Source organism: Archocentrus centrarchus, unplaced genomic scaffold (assembly GCF_007364275.1).
Source record: "Archocentrus centrarchus isolate MPI-CPG fArcCen1 unplaced genomic scaffold, fArcCen1 scaffold_50_ctg1, whole genome shotgun sequence".
In the NCBI taxonomy this organism is placed as follows: domain Eukaryota; kingdom Metazoa; phylum Chordata; class Actinopteri; order Cichliformes; family Cichlidae; genus Archocentrus; species Archocentrus centrarchus.
The window spans coordinates 903,645-918,047 of record NW_022060273.1 but is presented as its reverse complement, the minus strand read 5'-3'; the positions used below and the strand labels follow the sequence as shown (position 1 = coordinate 918,047).

At 41.8% G+C, this 14,403-nt stretch overlaps 1 protein-coding gene across 2 annotated transcripts; it reads left to right on the top strand.

Moving 5' to 3' along the window:
- Window positions 1-1,413: 1,413 nt before the first annotated feature.
- yipf4 (Yip1 domain family, member 4) lies at window positions 1,414-8,570 on the top strand. Of its 2 annotated transcripts, none has more exons than XM_030725268.1 (6): window positions 1,414-1,658; window positions 2,580-2,733; window positions 4,255-4,426; window positions 5,746-5,823; window positions 5,940-6,038; window positions 8,239-8,570. In XM_030725268.1, the coding sequence occupies exons 1-6, from the start codon at window positions 1,601-1,603 to the stop codon at window positions 8,374-8,376; spliced, it is 699 nt and encodes a 232-aa protein (XP_030581128.1). In that variant the 5' UTR covers window positions 1,414-1,600; the 3' UTR covers window positions 8,377-8,570. The 2 variants fall into 2 exon arrangements, with proteins under 2 accessions (XP_030581128.1, XP_030581127.1); XM_030725267.1 differs by having other exon boundaries at window positions 5,925-6,038.
- The last annotated feature ends 5,833 nt before the right edge of the window (window positions 8,571-14,403 follow it).

The following is a 14,403-nucleotide window of genomic DNA, read 5'->3' as shown; positions in this document are numbered from 1 at the left end:
CAGTGGATTCAGTTTAATTCATTCATCCTGTCTTTTGCCTCAACATACAATTCATCAACAGTCACATCTGTAGTGATGTTGCTATACAATATAGTTTTTGGTTCGAAAACTGTGTACTTATGTTAGCAGAATGTACGTCCTAGGGACCCATTATCAGGTGAGGACCAACATGCAAGGAAAGGAATGAGGCCTGCTCCCATTTTTGTTTCTGCATTCTGCTTTTGAAATTTCCCAGTTCCCAATAGTAGTTTGCTTAATTTTCAATTATACGATGTTTATAGACTGTCAAGATTCCAAATGTAAAAAACATCATTTTTTTTTTTTTAACCTGTCTTTGTTTTAAGTCCAAGTGTGGCTAGAACACTTCAACATGAGTTCATCTGAAGGTTTGTGTTTCCCAGACAGATGTATTACAAGATAATTTGGAAGCACATGAATTAATATCATTGGAAGCATTACAGAAATCTATGCAATTCCCCATGAAGAAGAATCATGTAAAAGTCTGCACTGTAAGCAAGTGTAAACAGCTCATATTCAGCTGGATATAGATGAGAGCCACATGGATATGTGATGTGGCTGTAGATGATCTGTGATGAAAACACACTCAACTCTACTTAGTAGATAATACACCTAGGCTTTGCAACAGTGTTTGAGGCACCTGAAACTGTAATGGCACATTACAGAGATGAGTCATTTTCACATATTTATTCATTCTCAGATTTGAATGTCTCCTAATGATCTCGGTAAATGGACGGCACTGCCTTGTCCCCTGAACAGATATTTGCAGATGTGGGTAAAAGATGGGCGACACGCTGCAGATGACACTCAGCAGGAAAGCAGAAAAAGTCCATCCTCAAAGCAGATTGTTTTGTAAAGCCGAATAATATTGTAGCAGAATATTTATGTATGATTTGTCAAATTAACAGCATTTTGTGCTGATGCATTTTGAGATTATTTAATATTAAATATTGAAGTCAAATGGCACTAATTGGAAGGGGAATTTCATTCTGGTATATTAAACCATTTGTACTGATCACCAGTGCCTGGAGAGGAAAACATGAGACTGAGAATATTTCGCATATTTATTTCATTTAAAAAATATGTTACAATATTTTAAAAAGTATGTGGTTAATTTCTGAAGTTTAGTTGAAGTTATAATTATTCTGTAAAAGTTTCATTAACAGCAGTCATAAATAATAATACTCTAACAAGCTTTAGGGTAAATAAGACCATTCTGGTACCCTTACCCTCCACCCCTTTCCCAGAAATCTCATATATATCTATATATGAGAAATCTCATATATATATATATATATATATATATATATATATATATCGCACTGAGTGTAACAAAGATTTTGTTCGAGTTTCCGACCATTGTGATGACACCTGAATGCATCACAAGACGTGTCCTGTTTCCCAGCTTCCTCTGCACTTCCTGCTTTCGTTCAGCAGAGGAGTCGGAAAGAAAACAAGATGCGATAGTTGAACTTCACTGAAGAGTTGTGACTAATGACAGCCTCAATAACGTGTCACTGACCGATCATTTAAATGCAATTTCTCTGGAGCCAAGGCGTGTGGCAGTAATAGAAATTGAAATATGCAGTTCTCTCCCACCAACGGAGATTTCACGTTCGTGTCTTCGACAGAGGCTGAAGGTAGGCTAGCGCTAGCAGAGCTACACAGCTAGCAGGCCTGAAAAGAGCTAGCCACGTATTTGCTCACGCATTTTATTTTAGTTGTCATGAGTTAGAGTAGACACCCAGGATTAAGTACATTCACACTAAGAAATAGCTCTTCCCTGTGAGCTGACACTGCATTTCTAAATAATTGCTTCACGTTAATAAAGAGATCCATCACTTAGGCTTGCTAAACAACTAAGTATTGATACGTGGCTGGTGGAAAATGTCGTTGCAAACAGGGGAAAACTAAAGGCTTTATTTCTGTTAGTTATTGTCCGTGTTACGATAACCTCGGAGCTGTTCTCCGTGTATCGTTGTGACGAGAAACCCAGCCGTCTCCACCAAAATATAACACACACTTTTCAGTATTTCACTGAAACTGCTGAAAAAGAGTCACTGTGACTACCGGGTTAAAGGGCTAAACCAGAAATGTAATGACACTACACAAATGGTGATGGAGTAACTGGCCCTGAACCCCTCAGCTGTGAGGGTCTGGTGGTTGTTGTTGTTATGGTATGGGAGGATTTGGGTCCACGTCGATGGAAAAGTCACTGCTGATCTATACAAATTTGTTCTAAGAAGTCATCTTCATCTGGAATCCTTTCCAGTCACAGGAGACTTGTTTAGAAAGGTGATGGCTGCAGGCAGGAATATCTTCCTCATCAAAAAGCATTTTAGTTCCTGCCTGCATTGATCGTGCTCTTTGTGTTTAGAGTGGAGCTGCAACTAACTAATTTTAATTAAGACAATTATTGATCAGCTTGGTTAGGCTTCACTGAGACTAGGAACCTGTTCATTGTGGTGGAATTACATCATACATTTTCTTGTGTGTATTTCTGGAGCCACAGCAGGCTAAAAGCATACATTACAGTCTGTAAACAAATATGTCATCCTCAGAGCTCAGCGGCACCATCAGCACCCCAGATGTTAAACTGAACATGGGGAGTGACGGTGGGAAAGACCCATACGCCACCACCTTCCTGAGGCAACGAGGCTATGGCTGGCTGCTGGAGGTGGAGGAGGAGGATAGTGAAGAGAGCAAACCTCTACTGTGAGTGCATGGCAGTTTTATTTTCACTTGACTTTATAAGGAAAGTGTAACACCCACAGTGTATTAAGAGAGCGCAGTCAAACTAACAATGCTTCTGAACTACTTTTGCAGCAAACTGCAGTATTCATAGGAGTACCAGCTGTGTAGCTTTACTTATGAAGACAAAAATGTATTATAACTCACATCAACTTGGTGTGTCTTTACAATCAACTTCATTCACACCAACAGTTTGGAATATCGTTGTGATTCATCCAACCATTTCAGTCCTTCGTACAGGCTCCCTCTCGGCTGTTAGTGTGTAGTTTAAGCTCCCCGTGATGTCTGACATTCAGTGTATTTTTATTAGAGTGCTTCATGAATTATAGTGAAGAAAAACTGTGGTAGCCCCCACTTCTGTTAAAGGCTAACTCAGCACTGAATCAAAACAGCAGCTCCAACTGCAGCAGAAACTACTTCACTTAAGTCTTCTTTTCTTACATGCCTGGAGAGCCTGCTGTCAATTTTATTACTTTAGATTTACATGACAGATGTGGTCAGAATAACTTTTCATTTTAAGATTTGTGACATGTGATGACCCTGCACAGTGTTTGAAAGTGAAATCAAAAGTTTTTTTTCCTGCAATCATAACGTATGAGTAGCTGTCAGTCAGAATTGTATTTTTATTTCTTTTCTACCTCAAAAATCATTGTAAGATGCCTGAGATTTTTCTGAGGGGAAGACACTTCACAATAGTGAACTGTTTTTTTAAGAAGCGAAGGTGCCTTGTGTACAGTTCTTTAACTGAAGTGGGACTGTTTGTAGTGAAATGTTTCTACATCATTGGGTTACTTAAAAGGGATTTATTTTGCTCATTTCTAGCTTCACGTTTATTGGACACTACAAAAGTAGCTTTGTAGGATTCACCGTCATAATAAACTTGTAGTAGGCCTTGGTGTAGCTCCTCATTTCATCCCCTGTCTGAAACATGCCGATTCAGCTCCCTCACCCTCCGTTTAAGCCAACTTTCTTCCTTATAAACAAAAGATTGTAACAGTGGATGGGGAAGCTTCTGTACTCACAGCCAGAGCAGTGGGGCTGAGATGATTATATTAGGAATAGCCCCTCTCTATGGCATAATACAGAGCCAAGAGTACAAAAAACAGGGATTATGTTGATCATATTTAATATGGAACAGGATATATGACAGGAAGTGATGGGCTCACTTTCAGTTGAAGATATTGACATACTGCTGTTTCTGAGCAAGTTAGTTCACTTTATGCTACTTTGAACACACAACAGTGCAGAGATCAAAGCGCACACTAGTCTGTAGATCCTGCTTTTATGACCTTTGCCATTTAAATTGACTGGGTCAGATTTGACTATAACACCAGCCCTGATGATGTCATGTTGTTGTCCTATATTGCTCGATTTTGTTTTGTTGATTTATTTATCTGTGATCCTCTAGCCAGTCTCTGTCCAAAGCTGTCATTGATGTAGTTGTTGTTGTTGTTGTTTGGGGGTTTTGTGTTTGTTTGTGAGCAGGGAGGAGCTGGACATTGACTTAAAGGACATCTATTACAAGATTCGATGTGTGCTGATGCCAATGCCATCACTGGGTTACAACCGGCAGGTGGTTAGAGACAACCCGGACTTCTGGGGCCCTCTGGCTGTGGTACTGCTCTTCTCCATGATCTCCATCTATGGCCAGTTCAGGGTGAGCAGGACACAACAGAAAAAACACCACTGTGTCATTTGCATTCAGACATGTTTTTAGATACTGCTGGACACATGTTGCTGGTCCAGCAGTGTCTAAAAAAAAAAAAAAAACTATAGCAAGACCAAATACAGTGGGTCCTCCTCCTGGGTTGCTTGGCAGGTATTTGAAACAGATGTTTATGGAGTAAACAACAACTGAAGAAGTGGTGATGATTGTTACTGTTGTTTCTGTTATTTTATACTGAATCCAGAAAATATCTAAAGCCTGAAATTACATTGGTCATATCAGGCAGCAGTTTTCCTTAGCTCAACTGCACTGCACTTTATAATCTGCACTAATCGGCTGTGGGTTACATTTCATTAGCTGAATTGTTCAACTAGGCAATTTTTAAGAATTTGTGTGCTTTGGAGATAAAATGCTATTTCTTATGGTTATCGATGTGCTGAATCCAAATGAGACAAGTAACCTGCTTTTGTTTGGTAAGGTATAAGTGGGTGTATAGTAACTCATTTTCAGAGAATTATTTGTACCTGTTTCCAGTAGCAGAGCAGGGAGCTGCTTAACAGAGAAGATCATGTAACTTACTGCAGTTTAAGTGAAACTTGTAACGTTTAATAATTAATTTTATTCCAAAAAGTTGATTTTTGTTTGTGTTGCTGTTGGTTATAGTTCTTAGAAAATCAGAATCCACAAATTCATTATCAGCAAGTCACACTTCAAAAAAAATAAAAAATAAATCTGAATTGGTGAAGAAAATTGCAAGTAGTGCATCTCTATAACGACAAAATGCAGTAAAGTCTCTCATTAGCTAATGCTAATGGCCACACCACTGGCTAACTGTGATGATAGTGGTCTGTTCCAGTAGCTAACAGCAGAAATTCTCAGCCCGGCACAATGATACCTCAGCAAGGTGCAGCAGTGGACGATCAGGCGCTAGCTAGAACTCCATTCTGTATTATTTATTCCCAGTTGGCTTCTTGAGGGTTATTTAATGTGTTTTATCAAGTCCATACCAAGTCCTTATGTATAGAAATACAATAAACTAAGTTTAGTTAGTTTAAAATCTAGTGACTGTGAATGCCATACGACGCACATCACCATTCAGTGAGCCCTCACGCTCCATGAATGGGTGCATTATAGTCCTGCAGAGGACCACTCCCATCAGGATGGAGATGTTTTATAATAGTGGTTTGAAGGTTCAGATCTTTTGATTTTTCACCTGCCTGAATGTATGTTTTACAGTCTGTGGGCTAAGAGAATATAATTCATCCTTCTGCTTTTCAGTGTTGACACTGAACTGTTCTCTGCATTTGTAGGTCGTGTCTTGGATCATCACCATCTGGATATTTGGATCACTAACCATCTTCCTGCTGGCTCGTGTTCTTGGTGGAGAAGTAAGTCCAGCTGACATGTACAGCTAGTTAAAATACGCTTGGACATGACTGTAACTTGTAACTAAACAACATGCTGTTGAACCTGTTGTTCTCCTGAGCAGGTTTCTTATGGTCAGGTCCTTGGAGTGATTGGGTATTCCCTCCTTCCTCTCATCGTCATAGCCCCTCTACTCTTGGTGATTGGAGGCTTCGAGGTGGTTTCTACACTAGTCAAAGTGAGTCACTTTAATAAACATGAGTGTCTTACGTTTTCATGTTGTATAAAAGTGGAAATGGATAAAATATGTGCATGTTATCATTGTGGGGAAGGAAAGTCTGTGTGCTTAATGCCTTGTGATGCAAAAGAATATAATGTCAACACTGACTAATCTGTCAGTGGGGATTTTTTGATCGTTTAATCGATCACTTCAAAAACCAGGCTAAAAATAAATATTTTGAACCATTACACATCAAACCCTAAACACTTCAACTTCTGTTTTATAATCACTACACAGGAACTACTTTAGCTAATACTTCTATGTTATGGCTAGAGCTGTAAACATCATTTAATTAATCAATCGTCAGAAAATTGACAGAAGTTTGCCACTTCTCATGTATGAATTATGTGAAAAATACAAAAAAAGCCCAATGTTACTTGATTTAAGTCTCCCCAACTGTATAGTTTGAATGTAATACATTTGAAAGCAGGATTTTACATTAAACTCTGCAAAGTTGGCCTGGCTCCCCATCCCCTTTAGCAAACAGAATTATGGTCTGAATGCTCAGTTGTGCCTAACACATTTACTTTGCTGAAAGGAACTCTATAGATTCTCTATAGACTCCTCTTGTTATTATTTTTCTTTTGTTATTTGCATTGGTATCATGTATTTTTTGCAATGCCAGAGCTGACAGGTTCAGATTACCAAAGGAAGAGGAGAAGGGATGAAGAAGAAAGAGGAAAGGAAACCAAAAAGGGTGGTCAAAAAATAAAACAAAATCAAAGAAATTAAAGAAACACACCAGATCTCAATGTGAAAAAAATCTTGATCTCTACACTGATATGGATTAGGTAATGCATTAGGAACAAACATCGTCACATTGTTTGATACAAATGAAAATTATCACCCTACAGAGGGCTGAATTCAAGGTGAAAAAATGATGTGACAGGTTAGTCCATTTTGCTGACATTTCATTGCAGCAGCTAAACTCAGGTCAGGGTGGGGGCCAGTCAATAGTATCAGTTCTTTCATCCTCCAGGAACTGCGTGCATACTCTCACCACATGAGGCCGGGCATTGTGGTATATCAGGAGGAACTCAGGACCCACTGCAGTGGGTCCAAGGATTTCATCCTGATACCTAAATGGCAGTCAGACTGCCGTTGCCCAGCCTGTAGAGTTCTGTGCATCCCTCCATGGATGTACAGTGGCTTGTATGTGTATTCATACCCCTTGAACTTTTCCATATTTTGTCACATTACAACCACAAACATAAATATATTTCACTGGAATTTAATGTGAAAGACCAACACAAAGTGGTATACAACTGTGAAGTGGAAATAAAATTATACAAAACATTTTTTACAAATAAAAAACTGAAAAGTGCGGTGTGCAAAAGTATTGAGCCCCACATTTTTCCACACCTCCGCTGCCCCTGCGGTGTGTGTAAAGGCGGGAGATGAATGAAGGAGCGGATTCGGAGGCTTTCTGCAACAGCGTGACAGAAATTGCCGTAATAACTACATGCTGGCTTTGAAGCTCAGTTTCTCAGCTTTCAGAAACCATTTGAATTAGAATTTGAAACCATCCTGTAATTATGGTAATGCAAAGGGTGTTTACACAAATGTGTCATCGTGGCACACTGGGTGTCAAAGGGCGTTTCAGCAGTGTGACGGTCTGTGTTAAAGGGTTACCTGACCAGACCAATATCCCAGAAGTGTAATTGTTTTGATGCTATACTCTGATTAAAAATCTGTGAGCAGTGGATATGTTTGTTGAGGCATTTTATTGCTGTCAGTTTCAGTCCTCCATAACTCCTGGTTCCAAATCCCAGTCCTTCTTCTCCAAAGAAAATACAAGGTGAAACTATAAGGTCTTCCAGCCTGGGTCAGTTTACATTAATGCAATTTGCTAGAAAAATCAGAGCAACAAACTTGCCTAAGAGGTTTACTTGGACAAGTGAGCCACTCACAGCAAGATTACAGTAGAGTCATCAGGTAATTAGAACATGGCTACTGTTGTTAGCAGTCAGTTTAATAGGTGCCTAAAAAGTTTGTCTTTGACAAGAAATTGTTGGTAAATGAGTCTTTTATGACCCACAGCATGATGAAAATGTCTAGCATTGTAGTTTTTATATAAGCAATGACATTTTCCAGCCTGTGGCTGCGATCAGAGCTGCTTGCTGTTGCTTCTGAATTAATGTCTGTTCTCATTTTTCAGCTGTTCGGAGTTTTCTGGGCTGCATACAGTGCTGCTTCACTGCTCGTCGGAGATGAATTTAAAACAAAGAAACCCCTTCTCATATACCCCATTTTCCTTTTGTATATCTACTTCCTGTCACTATATACTGGAGTGTGATTGGATGACCTGGAACTGTGGACCTTTTCATGGACAGTGACCCTGGAGCATGGGTGGGAAAAAAAAACTATAAAACCAGGACTTTTTTAAAACTGTTATTCTAGATGTTGGGGAAGTTGGGAATATATATCAATGTATATAGTTTTTCCCTTATGTCTTTGGTCAATAAAGTGCATATGCTTTTGCAGCTTAAACTTTGGTATGCAGACTTCTCGATCACCAGTGCAATACATGTGCCAGAGCCCTACATTTACCTATATTTCCTGAGTATAGGAATAATTCCAGGCCTGAATATTAATGTAATGATTCTTAAAATCTTAATCACATTGAAGAATATGGTGCCAAATATTTGTGTACATGTTTATGCTGAAGGAATAGTTTGAGGGAGCACTTCAACGCAGTAATGATCCTCATTGTTGTGCACTGTAGCGTCCTATGAGAAATGTTCGTTTATGCTCTTGAGTCTTCACAGACTTCTTAATTTATGAATTTATGGATTTCTGCAGCAGAAGCAGGTGGAGTGGGGCTGTCAGAGTGATGTAAACCATTGTCTACTGAATGTAGTGCCTTGTTCTCTCAACCCTGAGTCTGTTTAATATAGAGGAATACGTATAATCATTGGATCAATAATACAGTAAATCCATAGAGTAATTTGTCACCAAACCATCTGGTATTTCATGATTCATCACTGCTTTGTATAAAGTAAACCCAATTTTGTCACACTTATGTTTTCAGCAGTACTGTACTGTTTTTGCAGCACTGGATTTACCTACAGATTTCACAATTATTTGTAAATGTAGGGTCAAACACACCAAGCCATTGTCCTTATTCCATACCACTGTACTAATTCTAAATGGGTTTCTAATGTCCAATAGAAAAAATGGACAAAGCTAAGTAGATTCTTTACAGTATGACACTATATTAAGGCCAATGTTGGTTAAAAAAATAAACAACTTTTGAAAAAAAAATGGTAAATTTATGAGGAAGAAACATTTGAATTGTGAACATATTATTGGCTGGAAGCCAGTTGAAAATGAGTGTTTTATGGATTTGGGATATGACCGCTAACATTAATTAGAGCCAAATAAGAGTGCAGCTGAGGTTGTAATCAACAACATCAGTAGTTTGGTATTTGATCAAATATCTGCCAAAGAATTGAAAAATCTCTTGGTGGTGCTAGAGTAGTAAAACAGTTAATCTACAACGGTAATTGTAACTCTTCATATGCTTTAAAATGTTCTTCAGTTCTGACAGTCCGATGGATGAGTCTGGGTTTGATGGAGAGGGGATTATGGTGTGGGGTTGTTTCAACAGAGAGTTTGGTGTGGAAGAACTTGACTGGCCTGCACAGAGTCCTGACCTCAGCCTGATAGAACACCTTTGGGATGGATTAGAGCAGAGACTGAGCAACATCAGTGTCTGACCTCACAAATGTGCTTCTGGAAGAATAATCTAAAATTCGCATAAACACTCCTAAACCATGTGGAAAGACTTCCCAGAAGAGTCGAAGCTGTTATAGCTGCAAAGGGTGGGCCCACGTACAAATTACATCATATGGATTAAAAATATGGGATGTCATTCAAGTTCATACACATGTGAAGGCAGACGAGCGAATACTTGAGCAGTATAGCGTTGCTATAGTTGGCAACCGATCTTGTAGGCCTTGTCTCCACTAGTTGGAGTCACAAGAGTTACAAATGTAACCAAGCCTCTGGGCATTCTGGATAGTTGCCAGAGATGGGATGAAATACCTGGATATCCGTTTTGCAGAAGTTGAGACATAATCCCAACAAAGTCACACATGACCTGAGTGACACACAACCTGATAAAGGAGCCTGGCACACGATTGCAGAATCTCATCAAGATTCAGACGCTGGCAGAATTCATCTTGGAATCTTGGTTAGTTTAGTAACTCATTCTGTTTCATTCTTCCTGACTGCCAGAGATAGCATTTAATACCTGGATAAGTCATGAGGAATCTGCATTTAGCACAACTCAGTTGCAGACCAAAGGGCTGCACAAAACCACCGTCGCCACAGTATGGGGGTCAGCACACTAACTCTGTGAAAGCAGGCAAAGGTACAGGAGAAAGCCCAAGTAGAATACCCTTCATGGCAATCCAACATGATTCTGAAATTGAATCAAAATGTCTGTTTTGGACAAAGCACATCATCTCTTGTGTCCCCCATAATAAGCAAACAAGGCAGGGTCTTAGAGAACCCGGCAGCCACATCAATGTAATGTCTTAGACCCCAAACAGAGCAAAGTGATGTAAGGGTACAGTTCCTCTGATGGGCTGGGTAACATGAAAGGTAGAGAGTAACCCCAGATTCATCTGAATTAAAACTCTGCATGACAATGGACGAGGCATGAAGTTCACTCACCCACTTTACAGATGCAACAGAGAGACGTGGTTATTTGATTAGAAGGAGTCTAATCAGCCCCCTCGAGGGGGTGAAGGAGACGAAGATGAAACGGTACAGTAGCGGTACACAGTATTTAGAAAATGACCCACTAGAGTGTGACCCAACAGTCCAGTTCACCAAAACATGCTGAGCTTCCACCTGCTGGTAGCAGCATGTATCGCACTCATCAATAATGTCTGGACATTCACTGTGGTCTAGGCCACAGCATCACAAGACTGTCATGATCCTGGGCCAGTGGCCCAGTGTTTTGAGTTTTTGTGAAGTTCTGCTTTTTTGTTTTCTGGTTGTTCAGGATTTTTGGAATTTTAGTTTGTTTCCTGTTTAGTTTTCCATGTTCTGGTCCTTCCTGTGCTCCTGTGTGATTAAGTGTTGGCCCTTCTGTGTTTAGGACAATTCTTCTCACTCGCCCCTGTGTGTGGCAACACCGGGCATTTTGTGAGTAACCCTATTGCAATGCCAGTTAAATCAAGAACTGTTTTTAGACTCTGTACCTAATGAGGTGGCTAAGGACTGTATTGAGTCTTCCAAGTCAGCTGAAACTTCCAACCTCATGTTCCCTGCTGCAAAGGCAGCCAAAGCTAATGACAGTTTGTGTGCTTCTCCAAAGACTATCGTTGTGGACAATGAAATGAAGCAGGACATTTTGGGTTATGTGCTGGAGTTATGTGAAAAATGGCTTAAACAGCCCAGTGTGAAGAATAAGAAGGCCACTGCACGCAGTCTTAAGGGACTGACTCGTAGTTTTCCCTGGCTTTTGAACTCTTTGCCTGCCGTGATCAAAGACTTTGTTGCCGACCTAATGCAGTCAGTGGATGCTCCTATTTCTTCTTGTGAAACTCGAGGCGTAACGACTGTGTTTGACACTGTTACTAATGAACTGGCCCGTGAAAAGACTGTGAGCAGTGTCCCTGAGAGACATTCTGTACCCACAACCGTTTTGTTTCTGCGGGTGGAAGCGGCCAAGGACAGGCCCGCTTCTGCACCCGTTCATGTTCCTCGGGTGGGGGCAGTTACGGTTCAGCCGTCATAGCCTCCAGCCTCAGAGCCTCCACATCAGCAGCCACAGCCACCAGTTGCAGCCCCTCACCATCAGCCTTCGCAGCCGCCTGCAGCAGCCCCACGTCAGCAACCAGAGCCACCAGCTTCAGAGCCTCCACATCAGCCGTCACAGCCACTAGCTGCAGCAGCACCCAAGCCACGACCACGCTCCATGATGCCCACGCCAGCTGTAACAGCTCCCCTTCAGTCAGCTTTGGCTTCGCTCCCCTCAGCATCAGTTCCCCTAGCTCCAAAGCTCTCCGCTCCCGCTCGAGTTACCCCAGCTCCAGTTCTCCCAGCTCCTTTGGTCCCCTCTGCTCTCTCAGCTCACTCTGGAGTTTCAAGCTCTTTCGTCCCTTCAGTCTTCTCAGCTCCCTCAGCTTTAGTTCCTTTGGTCCCCCTAGTAGCTTCGGTTCCCTCGGGCTCCTCTGTTCCCTCAGGCTCCTCAGCTTTAGCTTTGGTCCCCCCAGCTGACCCCTCAGTTTTACTCCCTTCTGTGTTAGTCCTTCTAGCCTCAGCTCCCTTGGTTCCCTCTGTAGCTTCGGTCCCCTCAGTTTCAGGCCCCTCAGTTTTTCCAGGCCCCTCATCTGCTTTCTCGGTCTGCCCTGTAGCTCCCCCAGTTCCCCCAGTCCCTTTAGTTTCACTCCCTTCAGGCCCCTCAGCCTCACCTCCGGTCCTCTCTGGTCCCTCCTCAGCTCCTTTGGTCCCCTCTGTAGCTTTGGTCCCCTCAGGTCTCTCAGCTTTAGCTTCGGTCCCCGCAGCTTTAGTCCCTACACCTTCAGCTTTAGCCCCTCAGGTCCCCTTAATCCCTCAGGTTCCCTCTTCTCAGGTCCCCTCGGTCCCTTCAGTTCCCTCTGCTCTGGTCCCTTCAGCTTCAGCACCCTCAGCTTCGGTCCTTTCAGCCCCTTTAGTGCCTTCAGTGCCCTCAATCCTTCAGGTCTCCCCAGTTTGTTTAATATTGGTCCCCTTAGTTAGCGCTGCAGTCCCTCTTGCTCACCTTCGTCCTTGCCGCCACTGGGAGCGCGGCCAGCCTCCTACTCCTCCACATCTTCGCCGCTGCTGCTGGGAGCGCGGCCAGCCTCCAATTCCTCCACATCTTCGCCGCTGCTGCTGGGAGCACGGTCGGCCTCCCGTTTTATCTTGCCACCGGCACTGGGATTGCGGTCGGCCCTCTGAACTATGTTGCCACCCTTGTGGGTTCCCTGGCAGGCCCCCTGAATGGTTGGGTCTTTGATGTGCTTCGTCGCTTATGTTTTGTTTTTGGACTCTTTTTCCAGCCTTGTGCTGCCATTTTGTGTTTCCTGCCTTGGTTTGGTTGTTTGGACTATGTTGCTCTTGTGTTTTGATTCAAGAACTTGAGAGCTACACAAGGAGTGGACTGAGGTTGGTCTCCATGCGTGATGAGCCACCATCACACCAAAGGAGACATCTGTGACATTCAAGCCACTCCTGAACCAGAGACAACATCAGAAGCTTCTACCTGGGCTAAGAAGAGAAAGAACTGGACTGTTGGTCAGTGGTCCAAAGTCCTCTTTTGAAAGAAGAAAGAAAAGAAAAGAAAGAAAGAGCTTTATTTGTCACATACATTTACATGCAGTGAAATTCATTCTCTGCATTTAACCCATCACACACATGGAGTATGTAGTACACACAGCACAGCATGGAGCAGGGGGCAGCCAAAGGGCGCCCGGGGAGCAACCTGGGGGGGTGGGCTTGCTCAGGGACCCACAGTGATGCCAGCCCGAGGATTTGAACCAGGGTCCTCTCAGTGACGAACCCTCTTCTTCTCCCCTAGGCCATCACTTTCAGATTAAAGTAAATTCAGAATTTGTTCTGTGGATGTTATTACTGTACTCTCCACTCTGTCTGGAGAAAGTGGAGAGATACAGAATCCAAGGTGTTTGAAATGCATTGTGAACTTTCCATAGTTACCTCGCCCACTGATAGATGGAGAGAGGTTATGTTTTCACCTCTGTTTGTCTGTTAGCAAAATAACTTGAAACATTTTAATCTAAAATTTATGAAATATTTGTTTTCTTTAAATGTCAGTTAGGTGGAGTGCAAAAACAAATCTGTGTCCTTGTTTAAGAGATTTCTGTGAAAGGTGCACAAAGGTTCTCTTGATGCAGTTTGTTTCCCCATTCACTCACATTTGTCATTCAAAGACCAGTGTTTGAGTTGTTCCATGACTACGACAGAGTGCCTTTATCCCAGCATGGTGTCCACATAGAGCTAAATTTCTCTTTCTCCTTGACCGAAGCTCATCAACCGTGTCGTGACTCAGATGAAAGCAGCATTCCACACATTAGACTGCTGCAGTTTCACCAGGAACCAAGAATATGGGACTCCCAAGAAATATCAGGAAGTACTTTTATGTGTCTTAGCTCCATTCTCTGTGACTGTAACCAAAATGGATGTGTGTATATCTGTGATTATTTATGAATACAGTCATCTGTCCATGTGAATCAAATTTTTAAATTGAAATATTTTACAGTTTTTAAAAGCTAGTGAAATATAATTTTAGTCTTTTTGATCCTGTAATTTATGCTGGAGTATGACAACA